Source organism: Pezoporus flaviventris, unplaced genomic scaffold (assembly GCF_033815535.1).
Source record: "Pezoporus flaviventris isolate CSIRO_AGI_PZ_B2104156 unplaced genomic scaffold, CSIRO_AGI_Pfla_v1 ptg000031l, whole genome shotgun sequence".
NCBI lineage: Eukaryota > Metazoa > Chordata > Aves > Psittaciformes > Psittacidae > Pezoporus > Pezoporus flaviventris.
In genome coordinates this window covers 54,642,060-54,661,136 of record NW_026892579.1, presented here as the reverse complement: position 1 = coordinate 54,661,136, position 19,077 = coordinate 54,642,060, and the positions used below count along the sequence as shown (strand labels likewise).

At 42.6% G+C, this 19,077-nt stretch overlaps 1 protein-coding gene across 1 annotated transcript in view; it reads right to left on the bottom strand.

Annotated features, from left to right (window-relative positions):
* The window catches only part of ELP3 (elongator acetyltransferase complex subunit 3), a 94,245-nt gene that overhangs the window by 28,332 nt on the left and 46,836 nt on the right, over window positions 1-19,077 (bottom strand). The window contains exons 10-12 of the mRNA XM_061461124.1: window positions 13,606-13,799; window positions 7,169-7,259; window positions 2,655-2,720 (exon numbers count right to left, since the gene is read on the bottom strand). Coding sequence (XP_061317108.1) covers window positions 2,655-2,720; window positions 7,169-7,259; window positions 13,606-13,799 — 351 coding nt within the window. The remainder of the gene's footprint in view (window positions 1-2,654; window positions 2,721-7,168; window positions 7,260-13,605; window positions 13,800-19,077) is intronic.

Below are 19,077 nucleotides of genomic sequence, written 5' to 3'. Positions count from 1 at the left end.
CCTGTTTTAAACTTACTTTTACAAACAAAGGGGAAAATCCAGTTTCAGATTACACCCAACCTAAACCAGCTTAAAAAACCGCCTTATTCCCACGAAGGCTTTATATTGAGATCATTACCTTGATACAACCCTGCTTTGCAGGAACAGAAGCTTCTGCATTTTACACTTTCTGCTTTAACACTAATGTAGGTTCATATCTGTAACAGAGCTGTCATTGCCCCTCGCCTTTCAAAAACTGTCATTCTGAATGTCTCTTTACAGCAACAATTCACTAGAGCATTTTTAAGGCTATTACATAGCACTAGGCAGCCTTAACCACTCTGAGAGCAAGCAAGTACCTTCCACTGCAATGGAGAAAAGCCACTAATTGAAAAGGCAGCTTGGAGACAGCTCTGTAAATAACCAGCTATAGGCAAGTAATCTACTTCAAATTGATCTAAAAAAAAATTGAAATACTTTTAAAAGCAGACATGTAATCACCATTATGAAAATACATACAGCCTACTGATCCTTAACAGAAAGAAGATGCATAAAGCATAAGTGATTACAGCAAGCAATTAATTTATTTTAGATCTGACATGATAGCCTCTCTTATCAAGAAGATGTGCTGTTTACTTACGAAGCCAAAAACAACATCATACCTTGTCATTAGTCTAAAGTGCATGAAAAATTATACCATCTTCAGAATATTTCTCTTGCTTGCTGTCATGATAAATTTTGCAAAGACTACATAATGACATCCTCCTGTCACTCAGATGGATGAGTTTAACAAAAGGAATTTTCAACATAACATTGCTTTGAAAACCCTGTGATAAGCTATTTGCTAACTACTCAAGGAATTTACAATTTAAATTAGATTAGCACCACTGACAACAGACATCTTTGGAAAGATATTCTGTGAGATGACCGCAAATTAGATAACAAGAGCAGAGCATAAAGGCTGCATGGCCTACGTCCAAATGAGTCTGTACAGCCTCAATTCTTGCAGAAATCTGGTAAGAACAAGATTATTTATTGGGGATTGTTACACATTTATATAAATTATCCTGGGCTTCATCACCAGCACTGTTACCAGCAGGGTGAGAGAGGAAATTCTCTGCCTCTGCTCTGGTGAGACCCTCCCTGCAGTCCTGTATCCAGCTCTTCGGCCCCATTATAAGGAGGATGTTGGAGCAAGTCCAGAGGAGGCCACAGAGATGCTCTGAGGGTTGGAGCAGCTCTACTATGGAGACAGGCTGAGAGAGCTGGGCTTGTTCAGCCTGGAGAAGAGAAGGCTCCGAGGAGACCTTAGAGCAGCTTCTCTAAAGGGGCTGAGAAGAAATCTGGAGAGAGGCTTTTGATAAGGGCCTATAGGGACAGGACAAGGGGGAATGGCTTTAACCTGCCAAGGGGGAGACTGAGATGAGATCTTAGGCAGAAGTTCTTCCTTGTGAGGATGGTGAGGCCGTAGCACAGAGAAGCTGTGGCTGCCCCATCCCTGGCAGTGTTCAAGGCCAGGCTGGATGGGGCTTTGAGTAACCTGGTCTAGTGGAAGGTGTCCCTGCCCATGGCAGAGGGGTGGAACAAGATGACAGTCTCCTAGACTAGATGATAAGGTCTCCCTCAACTGAAACCATTCTGTGATTCTATGATCCTATGAATCGCTCGCTCTCTGCTGACACAGAGAAAGCCTAACCCCAGTTTAGTGGCTCACATTTTAGAAAGTGGGTATGTGCCCATTGCACCTGAGAAGAAAGATGTAAGTGTCCTTCTGATTTGGGTTGCTAACTGGGAGTAGGAGTATCTTCTGCCTGGCCTGCCTGGCACAAAGAATTCTTATTTGAAAGTAAAGGCAATATATGATGGACAAACTCCAGAATTGTTTCAGACCCTCCCTAACATCAGCAAAGGAAAAGGAACAGCATACTTCGAGGGTATGACTTATTAGCCACAGCATACATGTATAGTAAGATGAATCAGACCCTGTGTGATATTCGCAAGCTCATCTCCTTGAATGCCAGGGACCGCCTGACAACCCCCTAGAAGGACCAATCCCTCCTTGTGACTATAGTGAACTGAAGGATTAGCTTCTTAAACTGGATGCTTGAAGTTCAGCAATGAATATTTTGCTTTCTACAAAATAAGCATACCAATATTTTTGTGGACTATTTTAGAAAAGAAACACAACATAAGGGTCATACGCTAAATGGATCCACTCACATAAACACACATATACGTGTGGAAGTGTATTTACACATAAACCATTTGCCTATATAAACATTCACAAAGGATGTAAAGTCGTCTTGCTAAACAGTCATTCCTGTTCAGCATACACACACGGTGTTACTGGTATTTTCTAGATCCAAATTTATAATGAGGAGGGAGAAGAGGGAAGGCAGTTATTTTGTTACAGCAGTGAAAATACCAAAGTAACTGCTGGCTGCAGTCAGTTTATTGAACATGGTGGTCCATAAATTTTAGCATGTGACTGCACTCAAACAAAAGACATCCAAAGTTGCTGAGAAAATAAATGGAAAATTGGATCCACCTACAAAGGCAAACCACAGTATTGGACGTGCAACAAATGGGCCCCAACGCCTCCACACTGAACACATACAACAAATTGTGTCTGATAGAAGCTCCTAGACAAAAAAAACCCAAAAGACAAATCTTACCTGATATGGTCTCACTTTATGGTGAATTTCTTGAATTCCGACTTCTCTTGTCCTTACATCACGACACTAAGAAAAGAAAGGGAGGAAAAAAAAGTTACATAGGAGAAAAACATCAAGCTTTGCAACATACAGATTTCCAGAAACCCATTGGGTTCAAAACTAAACTGAAAGAGCATGAAGTTTCAGAGATTAATTTCAAATGGGTAGACTTCAAAACAAAAATGCTCACCGATCCATTCTTAATACACCTCAGAAAGAGGTCTCAGTGCTAAATGGAAAGACATGCTGGCAAAAATCAATTCACTAAGCAACCATTATGGCTCAAGAGGAATTGTACCCTTTTTCACAAGCAGCAGGGTCTGGAGGCAAAGTCAACGCATATAGAAAAGTAACAGAGAAAAAACAAAAAGATTTTCGCATAATCCATTTTTATCCTTCATTGGGAAAGTCTAACATTGGTAAAATCTACACCAAAGCACCCAAGAGTCCTTAAATGGACAGATTTTGAATCTCGGCAACCCCTTTTCTTGCTTTTAAATGAGAATTGTTGAAGAAGCCCTGTCCAAATGTCATAAAGTAAAGCGAACACTGCTCTGGCATCCACAGAGGTATCACTGAGGGTTGGGACCAATGATGCAGAAAACAAAGAGAGCCAGAAGAAATCTTCCCTTCCTTAGTAGCCAGACAGAGGAGGAGATGAGGGTCCAAGTTCAGTGCTTGAGAGATAGGTTATAGCTTGCATAAAGTTTTGTGCTTCTCAACAAATTCAATCAAAGTTGAGTGATTTGGCACCCATTCATGTAAGCAAAGGGCTGTAACAGTATGATCACTCCTACTGTGAAAGACTACATGCATGCACATCTTAGCGGGTTTATTGTAAGTCCAACACTAAACTTAACCCAACTTTTGTCAGCAAAGTATAGCCACAAGAGTTTTACCCAAAGCAGCTGAGTTGCAAATGCTTGTTTCATAGAATCATACATAGATTAGACCTACCTTAAAAAAAAAATAGCACTCATTCACATCAACATAAAATACCTTTATAAAACCAAGGGGTCTGATCCGGAAGTCCTAGAGAACACTGACATAGACTTTAAAGGATAAGGCTTAGGTGTATCCTTTAGCTATAAGGCTAAAGGATGTTTGTCTTTACTGTAAAAAGCTACTGGACCGGTGTTTGGTTTTCCTTTTCAGTTTTCTAAATGGCTGGAAACTTGGTAATTGGCTTCAGAACAAGTAGCTTAAAAACATTAAAATTAACTACTTAACCTGGTCATGAAATTAACCCAGGAAAGGAGGCCTTGTGGGCTGCAGGTAGGTAACTGCTTACATCTGTTTGCATTTCAGAGGTTTTTCTGCAAACCAGAAGACTAAGAGATCATTACTGAGGAGAACAATACTGCTTTTATCATTAGCTTTCTTTCAAACTTTTTATATGTGAAACTATAAAGTCTGGGCATTGGTCTACAATATCTAGACTAAGACAGTCTAGATAGCTAGTTTCATTCCACTAGCTCTGCTGTATTTGGAAGGAAGGAAGATAACCTCCACCAACAGGGTAAAATTTGTCTAACAGCAAGAGCACCTACCTGCCCATGGATTTTGAAAAGCCAGACTTGCAGATGAGGATGCAAAAAACCAGTTCACACAGAAATTCTGAATACCCAGAACAAGCACAGCTCCATCTCATGCCCTGTCCTCCTCTGAATGCTTTTTAATTCCATTATCAATATAAAGCAACCATCTCCCAAATAGCAGAAAAAAAAGGGTGGGCTTGTGTTAGTTTTTTAGAGTGGGCTATGGTAAAAGCAGGATTCCAGGACTAAGTGTTCAATGCAAGGCTGGACATGCTTTGAGCAGCCTGGTCTAGTAGAAGGTGTTCGTGGCCCATGGCAGGGGGCTGGAACTAGATGAGCTTTAATGTCCTTCCCAACCCAAACCATTCTGTGATTCACTGTCATACCAGAATTCTAGAGTAGACAAATTCATCTCTGCTTTACAATTTCTTAGCTACAGAAACAGCACTGTAAGAGACAAAGAAACATCCACTCTTCAATTAGAGGAACTAAGGAAGGGCAATGTATTCTGGGATGCTGCTTAAAAATTCCCAGTGGTGTATCTCCACTTGCACTCAGTGGCCGGCAATCATAAAGGCTAGCATCTGGTTCCACAACAAGGCCCTTCAAGAACAATTTCTTTCCAGCAACCATAGACACAAGCTGCAGCATTGGCATAACTGATACTGATCCTGTCCCTCTAACGTGCTCCTCACTAAGCCATTCCCCAGAGATGGATACCAGAAATGCCAGAGCTGGCAAAGATATGATTCCTCTAAGTCCCTTTCTTGCCTCGGCCTTTTCCTCTCTTTAAGAGACAAGAGGACAAGGTATATATATAATTTTCTCCTATGACACAACAAAACCACAACAGTACCTTACATTTCAAGCTATACCGGCTCCTCATTCCACCAGCTGCAGTGTTTCTGCCTCACTACATTAAAATCTATTATCACCTGCACAGTAGATATATCCACAGATTTGGTTCTAAAAGCAATGACTACCAGCCTGACAAGCTCTTCAATGGTTCAGCTCTGCCCTTACTGCCATGGATCAGCTACCCCCGCTTCCCCAGCTGGTCTCGATCAGGTTCTGATCAAATTATGTGGTTTCAGTATCAAACTCAAGAAGTGTTCACTTAGCCCTAAAAAGCTCAACTGAAAAAGCTCAGCTGCATCAAGGAGATTGCCTCCCCTGCCTGGTTTTGAAGTGAAAAGTCAGCAGGAGGGATGGAAGCTTCTGTGGCTGGCAAAGCTGTCTGCCAAATCCTGGCTTGTTACTGGAGAGAGACTGGGATGAATGATTTAAGGAGAAAGTCCAGGGCACCAGCTTAGGAAACATCAAGGGGCATGGAAAGCACAGCCGGAAGAAGACAGTCTGGAGTTTTTCTTTTCTGATCTTTTGCACAGCAACTACAAGATCCAAGTGAAATGGCAAAGGCAGTAAAGGAGCTACACGTAGCCAAGAGATCTATGTTAAATACCAAAAATACAGGTCAGGAGCACAAGCTGGTGTGGGACTACAGGCACAAACCCAGTAGCTGAAGACTTTATATTGCTGCATGCAGTAATGCCTTAAAACATCTTTAAGAAAAGGTGAGCTAGAAAGAGGGAGCACTAAATCACAATACAGATTTATGGAACAGTTGTGGTGAGGATGTGACCCTGCCTGAACACCAAAGCAATTAAAGCCCTCTGGAATAGCCTCAAGAAGCATGTGGTTCATGTGATGTTTTCCTGTACAGAATCCTAGAATCACAGGTTGGAGGGGACCTCAAGGATCATCTATTCTAACCTTCCCTGGCAAAGCATGACCTAGACTAGATGGCCCTGCACCCTGTCCAGCCAAATCTTAAAAGTGTCCTGTGTTGGAGAGTCACCACTTCCCTGGGGAGATTATTCCAGTGGCTGGTTCCCAGTGTGAAAAAATTTCCCTTTTGTGTCCAGTCAGAATCTCTCCAGCAGTAACCTGTGCCCATCACCCCCTGTCTTTTTCATGTGACTTCTTGTCAAAAAGGGAGTCTCCTTCATCTTTGTAGCCACCCTTTAAACATTGGAACATGGGGATAAGGTCTCCCTTGAGCCTTCTTTTCTGCAGACTGAACAACCCCAGCTCTCTTAGCCTTTCTTCACACAGCTGTGCAGTGGATCATCTTTGTGGTCCTTCTCTGGACCCTCTCCAGCCTGGCCACATATTTTTTTGTACAGTGGGGACCAAAACTGAAGTCAGACATCCCAAGAATGAAGAACAGCATAATTTTACTGGAGGATTCTGCAAATTGTGGTTAATAACTGGGTTTCACAGGAAGGTTCAAAGAATGAGCAGTGTCACAGCAGACCATGAGATGCACTGTGAATGCCAGCTGCTGCAGTGATCTTCTGAGAAAACCCAAGACAGGGTACACGTACCTCCTTCTGACTTCAAATATGAACTCAATTCCTCCTTCCCCCTCATTCTTTCCACCCCCACTCCTATTTTTATTTGACCACAGAAATATGAAGAATATCAAGTCTCATTTGTTTGTGCTGAAATCTCTCTTGCCCTCAGACTAAGAGCTTTTCTTTCAGTTGTTCAGTCAAGTAAGTGCATGCGTGGGAAAAAGAAAGAAAGGAGAACTTCTAATAGCATAAATTAAAAAGAAACCTTCCTGCCTTCTCTCTGATTTAAGGGTTTCATTCTGCTAAAAAATGGAATACCACAAACTAGCTACCAGGTGCATTCAGGAAAAGGGTGAAAGTGCTAAACTAAAAATCAGCCAAACAAAACCAGCTTTTCAGAAGGATCATCAAGGTGCTTTTCAATTGTTAACTTCTTTTTTTTTTAAGACCTTTGCAGATTATTTTAGTTCAGCAGTAAACCTGGCTCCTATTGTGCCTTCCAGTCATTCCTTTCCTTTATGCTATTTTGTATAAAGTCATCAAGCAGCTCTCCCTCAAAACCAACTGACAAATATTTTACCTGTGTCCCAAGATCTTTCATTCTGGCCAAGGCAAGCTCTCTCAGGTTCCCATGCTCCACTCCAGAGCTGACTAGCGGCATTGGGATATCTCTGTGTAAAAGAGCAAAAGCAAAAAGCACAAACAACTGCATTAGCAGACAATAGACCATAAAACACCATTACAAACACCTAAGCCAAGATCCCAAACAGCAGACCACAGAACTTATCTGAATTACCTTCATTTCAAGTCTTTGGCTGAACAGGAAATAACACAGACAAAACACAACTAAGAGCAGGGAAAAACAAAGTGAAAAAGCTACAGATTTTACTTCAGTAAAAAAAGACAAAAGATGGCTTTTAGAATTCTAAGAAACAGGTTATAATTTTGCTCTCAGTTCTTCACTTGGAAATTTGGGAAAAAAAAGAACACCCAGCTGGGCCTGTGACTCCAGGTCAGATGTCCTCCATGGTATCTGTTGCTGCGACCAGCAATTAGGAACCAGACTGCGTCTTTCTGCAGTCTCTGAGTTGAAGGGACATCAGGGAAAATTCATCAGAATTACATTTTAATACTGGGACACTAGCTGCTTAAAAGTGAGAAAGTTCTGTTTAGAAAACGATTTGCAGCAAAGCCCATCCCAAAGGTCTAGGGCCTTCCTATGGGAATGTAAATCATGAGTCTGCAAATGGCAGAACGCCTTCTTCCAGTTCTCCAAGGAAGGTACTAAAATGAAATTTGAAAGCAAGATCAGGTTAGGCCTCTCCACTACCTTCCCGGGCAGTTAGTCCCACTGGAGACTATGAAAGCAGGATACCATCCCTTAAGGAAAAGAGGATTTATGCATCCAGATAAAGCTGAAAAAGAAATATGCAGATTATTGGCTCCATGCCCACCTTCTATCTAATGCTGTTCTATTTGGTGATCTCAAATGCTTCTCCCTCCTCAGCTCAAACTCCACCCTGGCACCTCAGTAACACACCACCCAAGTGCATTATGGTGTAACCCAAACCTCCTTGGATCTTCTTCAGGGAAATAAGGGATACGCAAGTATCAAAGATACTCAGTAAATTGTACAATATGTGGGTCTCAAAACAGGGCTGAAGTATTCCTAGGTGAGTATTCTTCATTTTTCTCTATCTATGATAAAGATTCAATCAACAGAGTAAAAACCAGAACATCACAAAAAAAAACAACACACATACAGAGAATGTGATGGTTCAGCGAACTGATAACATAATTAGCTGAATCTATGCTGGTTCAGTGGTGATTGAAAGTCATCACCATCTAGCAGCTGCCTGATGACCTCTGTAAAATGTATTAATTGATGCATTCAGTTCCTGGAGGACTTGCATTCACACTATGGCCCCCATTAACACTATTTGCAGCAGCAGCTGAAAAGACGGAAGGTCTTAAAGGGTCCTAAACACCTGATCCTTGTACTGCTTCAGCCTTTTAGAAGTGTGAGACACTGGCAAAGGGTGGGCAAGAAAAGTTTTCCTTTACCATTAAGAATGAAAACAAGAGCTTCAGGACTCCAGGATTCTCTTCCCATTTCTGCATCACTCTCACTTTGATACAACTTTCTCCAGCATAATCATAAAATCACAGAATGGTTTGGGTTGGAAGGGATCTTAAAGCTCTTACAGATTGTCCAGTTCCAACACCTTCCATTAGTCCAGGTTGCTCAAAGCCCCGTCCAACCTGGCCTTGAGCACTGCCAGGGATGGGGCAGCCACAGCTTCTCTGGGCAACCTGTGCCAGGGCCTCACCACCCTCACAGGGAACAACTTCTTAAGATGTCATCTAAATCTCCCATCTGTCAGTTTAAAGCCATTCCGCTATGTCCTATTCCTACAAGCCCTTGTCAAACACCACTCTCCAGCTTTCTTGTTGGCCCCTTTAGGTAGTGGAAGGCTGCTAGAAGGTCTCCCTGTTTAATGGAGACCCCATGTTTTACTTTTCTCCCTTATTTTCCCTGCCTTTTTTAATATAAAGCCAGAGAGTCTGTGAAAAATTCCTCACCTCTTACACTCACATGCCAAAAAGTTGAGGCAAAATATGATTAACTCCCCAGTTCATTTATTCAGTGGATTTCTTTGAGTAAATAAGACACTGCACAGCCACCACAACATACTTCAAAGAGCTTCAATTAGAGGAAATGAGCACTTCACATTGTGACTACAGGACACACTAGTGGAGAAAAGCATTTTCAGCAGGGTATGTTAGATCTGCAGTGATAATCTAACTAAACGCCTTTCTTCTAATTATGGAACAACTCCAAGAAGTCAGGCAGGATGTATTTTTCCCTTCAGGGACACAGATAAAACATTCTAACATCTTCCAGTACCAGGTCTTCAGGTAAATCCAGAGTCAGCTATGAAACAGTAAATGAAGTACTGCAAATAAAAGGTGGATTACAACATACAGTAGCTTGAGCCTCTCTCATCTACCTACTAGGGAGCAAACTAAATTAAAATATGTATGTGGAAAATAAGCATTTTAAGAAAGATAAAGCAAGAAACAAGCCTTCCATCCCCACTTCAGATTAAGGCAGGGTATTTAAATAAGTACTGTGTGTGCAACATGAGTGTATGCACTAACTGCCTATTTTGAATAGCCACCAGACAGCATTTTACCAGTGCTTTTAGGACTTGTTAAAATGCTAAACAAATTCAGGCATACAGGGGATTAAATCCTGACCTTATTAAAGTTAATGTGCAATTTGCCAGAAGCTTCAACAAGGCCTGTTTAATCTTCTATTTTTCAAACATTTTGCATTACTTAGGACACCTGTGAAGCAGCTGATTTGAAGCACACAGTGAAAGCCTAAAGACCTCAGAGTCTGCTCTCAGCTCTGACTTATTACATGATCTCTGTTGAGTCAGGTATTTTATTTCTTCATATCTACATCCCCCCATCAGTAGAGTGAAAAAAACCATTCATGTAAAACACAGAGATCCATGAAAGAAAAAGTCTCAAGGTGTGGCACTAATCCTGTCATTTCAGACTTTCTCACACACCAAAGTGCTTCTGTGATAATAAGATTCACAAACATGCAGAATAAATACAGTAGCAAGCATCCCTGACAGTCACAAAACACCCTGGAAGATGTGTTCTCCAACCAGCCATTATCAACAGCACCTCAATTTTAAAGAAAAAAAACCCAACAAACCCAAAACATATTTAACATGGTTTCCTGACGCAGAAAGACTTCTACAGCGTTTTGTCAGTGACAACTCACCCATGATTCATTAAACTGATTCTTATGAGCATGCGACAGACTACAGAAATACTGAGACCCTTATGTTTCCTCAAAACCTTGTATAGAGAATAGAGACAGATTCACAGAATCACACAATGGTTTGGGTTGGAAGGGACCTTAAAGCTCAACCAGTTCCAACCCCTGCTGTGGCAGGGACACTTTCCACTAGACCAGGTTGCCCCAAGCCCTGTCCAACCTGGCCTTGAACACTGCCAGGGATGGGGCAGTCACAGCTTCTCTGGGCAACCTGTGCCAGGGCCTCACCACCCTCACAGGGAAGAACTTGCTGTCTGGGGCACTAGCTGAATCCAAAAGAACTGTGGAAATAGAGCCTGAAATGTAAGATGTGAAGGATGGAAGACTGGAGGGAGATGGAAAGGTCCCGGGACAGCAACAGAGAACAGGGAAAAACTTGCTGTCTCCAGTGGAGCAGTGTTGGGAACAGTCCACAGAAGTTTTTAGAAATCTGGTTTTGTTTATTATTCTGCTACAGTCATAAAATTACCCTGAAAGCAATTTAGATCAATGTGATAACTTTTGGACTTTGCACTGGAGGTGTAAAAATCTGTAATCACCGTGAACAAGTTTCAGATAATGAGGCAGTCAGTGAGAAAACAGCTATTCCACTGGAACATAATAACTGACAACAGGATGACAGCTGGATAGAGGCTGCTGCTGTTGACAGAGGAAATCAGTCAATCTCAGGCAAACCAGCACACCAGCAAAGACATTTCCAGGCCTGTGTTCCTTACAAGACCTGCTAGGCTGCAAACTCAAGATGTCCTTTAAGAATAAATCTGGTTTAATTAGATATGAAGATACAGTGAACAAACAGGCCATTGCATCTATAGTGGAATCAATGATGAAGGAGACGTGCAGGGATAAAAGGCAGGGGTTTTCCCTTTAATAATCACAAGATCATGGAATGGTTTGGATTGAAGGAAACCTTAAAGATCATCCAGTTCCAACCCCCTACCATGGGCAGGGACACTTACCACTAGACCAGGTTGCTCTAAATCCTGTCCAACCTGGCCTTGAACACTGCCAGGGATGGGGCAGCCACAGCTTCTCTGGCCAGCCTGTCCCAGCAACTCCCCACCCTCACAGGGAAGGACTTCTTCCTAAGATCTTATCCCATCTCCCCTCTTTCAGTTTAAAGCTCCTACAAGTGATATGAAAAGCCCCGGGGAATACCAAGTAGGTATTTACTGTGAGCCATGTTTGTTTTCTTCAGTGTCATATCCTTCTCAGAGTTCAGCTACAGCCACCAGTTTCTCACACTAATGAAGATTTGAAGGAAGGATCTCGTGGTTGCTGAAACCATGTCTCAGTTACCTCACACTTGTGTATCTCAATCACATTCATAAGCCTAATCAAGCTTCCTCATATTCATATTTCTCTTCTCTTCCTCTTTGGTAACTTTAGAAGGTTACTCCAGAACTTCATCCTGACGCAAAATTCCCAGCTGCCTGCCTCATTTTATCCAAGGCCACTTCTTACCTTGTTCTTTCCCTACATCTATGTTCCTATTTCTTAAAAGGTTATTTTCCTTCTCTGAAAAATTTACAGAAGTCATTTATGTCCCCATTTATCCTGCAAAAAAGAGACTGGTGCTCCTCTGCACATATTTCCACAGATCATTTTCTTGAAGATGGGGATTATTCCAGACAAGGACTTACCAAAGCCTTGTCTGGCTGCTGCATTAATACCTTCATCTCTAAAAAGTGTTACACTGAAAAAAAAAATGCTTTTCACAGCTGCATTCACCAGTGACTTATTCATATTACAGAGCAAGATACTACAACTTTTCCTCTGCTATTTTCACATGATGACCTCATGGTTTGCAGCAAAACCCACTCCCAGATTCATAGAATCACAGAATGGTTTGGGTTGGAAGTGATCTTAAAGATCATCTAGTTGCAACCCCCTGCCATGGGCAGGGGCACCTTTCACTAGACCAGTTTGCTCCAAGCCCCGACCAACCTGGCCCTGAACACTGCCAGGGATGGGGCAGCCACAGCTTCCCTGGACAACCTGTGCCAGGGCGTCAGCACCCTCACAGGGAAGAATTTTTTCCTAATATCTAATCTAAGACTTTGAGTTTGACCTCAAAGTCCCCCAAACTACATCTCATCCCATCTCTATCACTTCAGCTTCACCACCACCAGATCCCACTCGTTCATCCTTCTCTTTTTCACTGATGCTTTCCAGCCCTGCAAGGTTTCCTCAATGCCCTGTTACCTTCTGTGTCACTGTAAATAAATAAAGTGTTGAGCAAGATTTGAGCAACATCTTTAAATGGAGTTTTAAGAAACTCCAGTAATAACCCTGAGTCCATACTTTCTTCGTCAATGTTACCCAGCATTTCTTGCCTTCAGCCACCTTTCTTCTCTATCATGTTTTACTGTTTATCCTCACTCTGTCACGCTTCTTTCTCACAGGACACAAAATCAAATGCCTTAGAGAAGTCCAGGAAGGTGATGTCTAACACACAAGGCTTTCTCATTCCACACGCTCTTGGAGAACTCAGCATTGGCACTGTTTCCAGCTCACATAGCTGGAAGCCAACTGAGTATTGTCTGCACATGTGAAAATAGTCAAGTATGTCATAGCCTCCCTTCCTATTATCAAAAAGATTTAGGAGATAAGAGAAGAAAAACAGTCCAAGGGAGACTCCACACTGAAAATATAGCGCTAAATGTAAGTATTATCTATTGTCCTGGGAGGTGAGCATCGGAAATAATGGCATTATCATAAGTGCATTTATGAAAACCCTGCAATACCCACGGGGAAAGAAAGGAAGTCTCTATAGCCAAATAAAATGACACACCTTGTAGCTCTTGCAACAAATATAGGAAACATCACCCACAGCCAAGAGGCAATTATCCACCAGTATCATTAGAGAATTATGTGTGCTGCATCCTATGCTCTTGTCTGAGTGGTAGCAACAGTGAGGCCTCCAGAAACCTTCCAAGTTTCTGGGTGCATTACAGAAGCAGTTCAATTTAAATAGCTTCTCATTCTATTTGGCCTTTCCCATCCCAAATAGAAAGGAAGCAGTTTTAAAAATCTTTAGTGTAATAATGACTAAGGCTGAAAAATAATAAAAGGCTGAGTCAGATCTTGCTGTAATTAAAGTAAGAATCCCTCCAAGTGCAACAAATCAATATACAAGGCCCACCACAGTAAATCACCTCTGCACACGGTACACACGTGTCCATGGTGGGACAAGGGCCAGGATTCTAGCCACCAGATCCACAAGAGTGCTGGGGGGGTAGCTCTTGTATCTTCCAGTCTTCCAGAGCTCGTACAGACCAGTGCCACGGATCACTAGTGTCGGGTAGAGCTTCATGCCGTCTGGACGAAAAGCAGGATTCTCAAAAAACTCCTGCAGAAGTGGAACAAAAAATGCAAGTTAGGGCAAAACAAACCACATTTCCTGGGGCTTCAGTGTCCCAACAAAATGAATTTCAAGACAGATTTTGTAAAGACAATTGTAAACATGTTTTAAGAATTACTGGCTTGCACTGAGTTGCCAGAATTTATCAGGTTGCGACATTTTTTCTTGAGATAAAGAGTACATTCTAGATTTAGAGAAGATGCTAAAGAAAAAATCCACATGACAATGCTACGAGTCGAATCTGTGCATTGCTTTTACCTTTCAGCATGAATTCAATAGATACTGCACCCTTTATTGTAACAGACTCTGCTCAGAATTAGAACAATAGAAATGAGTGTACTTATCTTCAATCTCAGCAGACCCCATTTAGAGATTAATCAATGTGTCTGCGACACATCATTTGAATAGCAATGAAGAAAAACAGATTTATTCTACAGTGATGTTCTGAACAATCCTGGAGAATGGGAGGACAAACTGTACCTCCTGCTTATTCCTGTGACTAAATCCCAGCACCAAAATGCAAACTGGACAGCACCAGCTCATGCTACACAACAATCGCATTGGGGTGTGTGTGTGTGTGTGTGTGTGTGTGTGTGTGTGTGTTGGAAATTAAATTTCAGTGATGACAGTTACAATAAATTCACTTAAAAAAAAAAAAAAGAAAACCAGGCAGGGTACCCTGGATCAAGCAACCATGGAACTGAATTAAGCAATGACATGGTCCTCATTAAATACCATCAATGGCCAGATCTAATACTGGATTAGACTGTTGCACACTTGAAATCCACCACTTGATCCCTCTTCAGCATTATAGTAGGAATAAAGATAATATAGAAAGCCATGTAAGTTGAGATACTGGCAGGCTATCGTGGTCCCACAAGTTGCCACGCTAGCTTTGGTACTCACCAGCACTTTGCTGAAGTGCTTCAAACATTCATGTGGCCCAGACCCACTCAAGACATTTTGCTGTTTCCTACTGCTGCTGTGTGTTAAACCAGCTCCTGCAGTGCTTCAGCAAGCCCTGATGCTGGAATAAAGTGCCATTAGCAGCCTGCTGGGAGCAGGACCTCCCTACCCAAGCAGCTCTTGAGCAGCTCTGCTGGCTCACTGTGGTTCACAAAACCGTACTTCAACATGATAAAAAGCAGTAAATGGTTTGCTGTTAGCTTAAGCACATCAAAATAGATCTGCACAAACTCAGATGCATGCCAGATCCAGCGCAAAGACAGTAAGAGGCGAGTAAGGTCAGAGAAATGGCAGGATCACAGCAGCCTGAGCTGTTCCAGCAGCTTCTGCCTGGCACATCCGCACTCCTGAACCACCCTTACCTGCTGTGCAGCTGCAGAGAACAACAAGACCCCAGAACTAATCCAGCTAAAAATGGAAACCATTTTAAAAGCAGCTTTTCCAGGCAGACCACCATGCTGAGCAGTTTATATACATCCTTACAGAGCGGGACAACTGAGTCAGCTTAAGAGACAAAACAAGATCCAGACCATGTATAAAGTCATAAAACTCATAAAATGGTTTGGGATGGAAGGAACCTTAAAGCTCATCTAGTCCAAGACCACCTGCCATGGGCAGGGACACCTTCCACTAGACCAGGTTGCTCCAAGCCCTGTCCAACCTGGCCCTGAACACTGCCAGGGACGGGGCAGCCACAGCTTCTCTGGGCAACCTGTGCCAGGGCCTCACCACCCTCACAGGGAACAACTTCTGCCTCAGATCTCATCTAAATTTCCCCCTTCAAGTTAAAGCCATGCCCCCTTGTCAAAAGCCCCTCTCCAGCTTTCTTGTTGGCTCCTTTAGGCACTGGAAGCTGCTCTAAGGTCACTCTGGAGCCTTCTCTTCTCCAGGCTGAACAGCCCCAAGTCCACACTGCTCCTGCAAAACTAACTGCCAAATCCTGCATTCATGGCCTGATGAAGCTTCAGCCATCATCGTCATCCCAGCAGCACTGCAGGCTTAAGGAGCAGCAAGTCCTGGATGGATCCATTAAAAAAAAAAAAAAAATCAACACAAGGGGGAGGTACTGGTTTTACATTTTACAAGGTTGTGTTAATTGGGATCAACTCACTGAGTTACCTGCAGCTCTGCAAAATGGTTGTGCCAAAAGCCACTACTGCTGCTGAGAAAACCCCATCCGGGCACAGCCTCATTGCACTCACGTTGTCACAGAATCACTAAACAACTTGGTTTCCCACCCTCAGCCTCTACAAGGGATAACTAACTCATTTCTCCTCAAAGAAACCATCCCAGAGAGTTAACAGACCTTTTATTCCACTAAGCTGGGCTATCTGTAAAGGAACTGGTTTACAAGGAATCTAGGCTGAGGCAGATAAAGAGAGATGACTCTGAACCCCAGCATCCAGATGCTCACTGTGGAGAATGTGCAGGTATAAGGCTGGTCTCCTCCTTTCCTCAGGACTGTTTATGCACTCCATAAACACTCCTGTTTGTCACAAAATCTCACATGGCCACTGCAAGATCAGAAAAAATACTTACCTTGACAGCTCCATGAAACAATAAATTGTCATCACCACCTCTGAGGACAGGACATAAATGACTTACGCGGAAGCACTCTGGGCCGGTTTGTGCTACAGCTCCCCAGGCAGCAGACGTGATGGCTCCCTGCCCTGTCCACACTTCCAGCCACGCCATCCTGCTCCCAGCCTCGTGCCAGCTCCAGTTCCTGATGGACCCCTGACCAGGATGACTCAGCCCAATAACGCAAGAACCCAATATATGTTTGGGGAGAGCGCTTTTCTTTTGTCTCAGAGCAGGGCTGGTGGTCTATTCAGCACTGCCAGTGAATCATAAAATATCTCAAGTTGGAAGGGACCCATAAAAATCATTGAGTCCAACTCACAGCAAGGAAATAAGGTCAGAAACAGGATATGCCCCCATGTGACAGCATGCAACCATTATGTCTGGTTAACACATCTCTTAGAAGTGTGCGTACTCCCCTCTACTGCACAGGTTCAGTTTGAGTTTACAGGTCAATACTGTTGCTGGCAGCTGTCAGAGCAGGCTGACATCTTCTGCCCTTAGCTGACCACTGTTACCACTTCTGTGCTGGCCCTGGTGTGCATCAGATGCTCAATATGCAAAGAGAGGGGGGAAAATAATCATTTGACTTATTTTCAAACCAACCAGAAGAAGCAGGTGTGAAATACAAAGTCATACACCATATAACACAGGCTGAGAGATTTGGGGTTGCTCAACCCCGAGATGAGAAGGCTTCAGGGAAACCTTAGAGCAGCTTCCAGGGCCTAAAGGGGCTGCCAAGAAAGCTGGAGAGGGGCTTTTGACAAGTGCTTGAAGGGATAGGACAAGAAAGAATGGCTTTAAACTGACAGAGGGGAGGCTGGACGGGGCTTGGAGCAACCTGGTCTAGTGGAAGGTGTCCCTGCCCATGGCAGGGGGTTGGAACTGGATGAGCTTTAATGTCCCTTCCAACCCAAACCATTCTGTGATTCTATGATAAGGTAACATAGGGTCAGAAAAATAATTCAGAATCCTGCTGTCCTGAAGCAACCCAAAAGGACAGACTTCCACCTTTTGTGGATGGTTAGAGGTGCTGTAATGTAAAACAAAGCAACTGTGAAAGAAGGAATAAGAAAAGAATGCAAGAGGTGATTGTTCTGACAAGAGGAGCTCAATGGCCAAGCGGCACTGGAGACAGACATTAAGGTAAAGAAGCAATGATGCTTCCCTAGTGAGATACAGGAAGGTAAAGAAACCACTCCAGCAAGAAAAAAAGGCTTCCAGTAAGGTTATATATTAATATTTGCAACAGCACTGAACAGAATGCAAAAGCATGTATGATTCACCACACAATATTTAAACATTCAGCAATTTACACTGCAGATTAAAGGGAAAGGCACTAACACAGCAGTAAGGTTAAAACCATCCAGCAGTCAAAGGCAAGGTCAAATGTGAAGGTTTCTAATCACTGTGAATTTGCCTCTTTATACACACACACTCGCATTTTACGTCAATGTATTAAGCTAGCTGATAATGCCACTTCATATTTCAGTAGTGCTGGCATAAAAAGAAAATCAACATGTTTTCATACTTTTTCTTAAACTATTTCTCAAAATATTCCTCAAGTTAAATTATTTCACAAGTAATTAATTTCAAACCATATAACAGAGCAGTGTCTTTTTTTTCTGAACCCCTTTTTCCAGCAGTAAACTTTAAATAGTTTCTGTAAATCCCAATATATAATGGCTTAACCTTTTCCCACTTACAAACAACTTTAATTAAGTCTCTCATGAAACAAAGCAACTATAAAATGCTAACACATGCCAAGCTTTAGGAGGAATTGTAGCCTTTTCTTTTTATAATTAGACACCTTAAAAGGTGTCTTTGACTGATAAAAATGTTCAGAACAGTTTACTGCCAAAACAAATTCCATCCCTACACCAACATTTGTTCTGAAGACCACCATCCACAGCATCACTGGAGTCAACAGGAGGCTTTCCATCAGCTCTAGCAACCACTCAAGCAGGTCTTAAATCCACGTCTGCTAATGCACCATGAAGTTAGAGGTTAAAGATGACCTAGACAAAAAGGATCCTGACGTATTTCCAGGCTTTTTGAATCATTTGAGGATGCAGTGCTCCTGCATGCATGAATATTCCAAATGAACACACATACAACTTCAAAGCTACTAAACCAATTTTCTTTGAAGTTTTCTCCCTTCTATCTAAAGCTTGTAAGCAAATTAGCATTTAACACATCTCGTGTAATAAAAATGAATGCTAAAAATTTAAACTTGTGTGTGTAGATGATGGACAGGACATGAGAGATCATCACAGTGGTTTAACTGTAACTAAAAATAAATTGCCAATTCAGATGAGCTGAAACTTAAACGATGTGGAGGTTCATAAACATGGACCTTTTCATATCACAGAATCACAGAATGGTTTGGGATGGAAGGCACATTAAAGCTCATCCAAGTTCCAACCCCCTGCCATGGGCAGGGACACCTTCCACTAGACCAGGTTGCTCCAAGCCCCGTCCAGCCTGCCCTTGAACACTGCCAAGGATGGGGCAGCCACAGCTTCTCTGGGCAACCTGTGCCAGGGCCTCACCACCCTCACAGGGAAGAACTTCCCAATACCTAACCTAAATCTCCCCTCTGTCAGTTTAAAGCCATTCCCCTTGTCCTGTCCCTATCACCCCTTGTCAGAAGCCCCTCTCCAGCTTTCTTGTCAGCCCCTTTAGGCACTGGAAGCTGCTCTTAGGTCTCCCTGAAGCC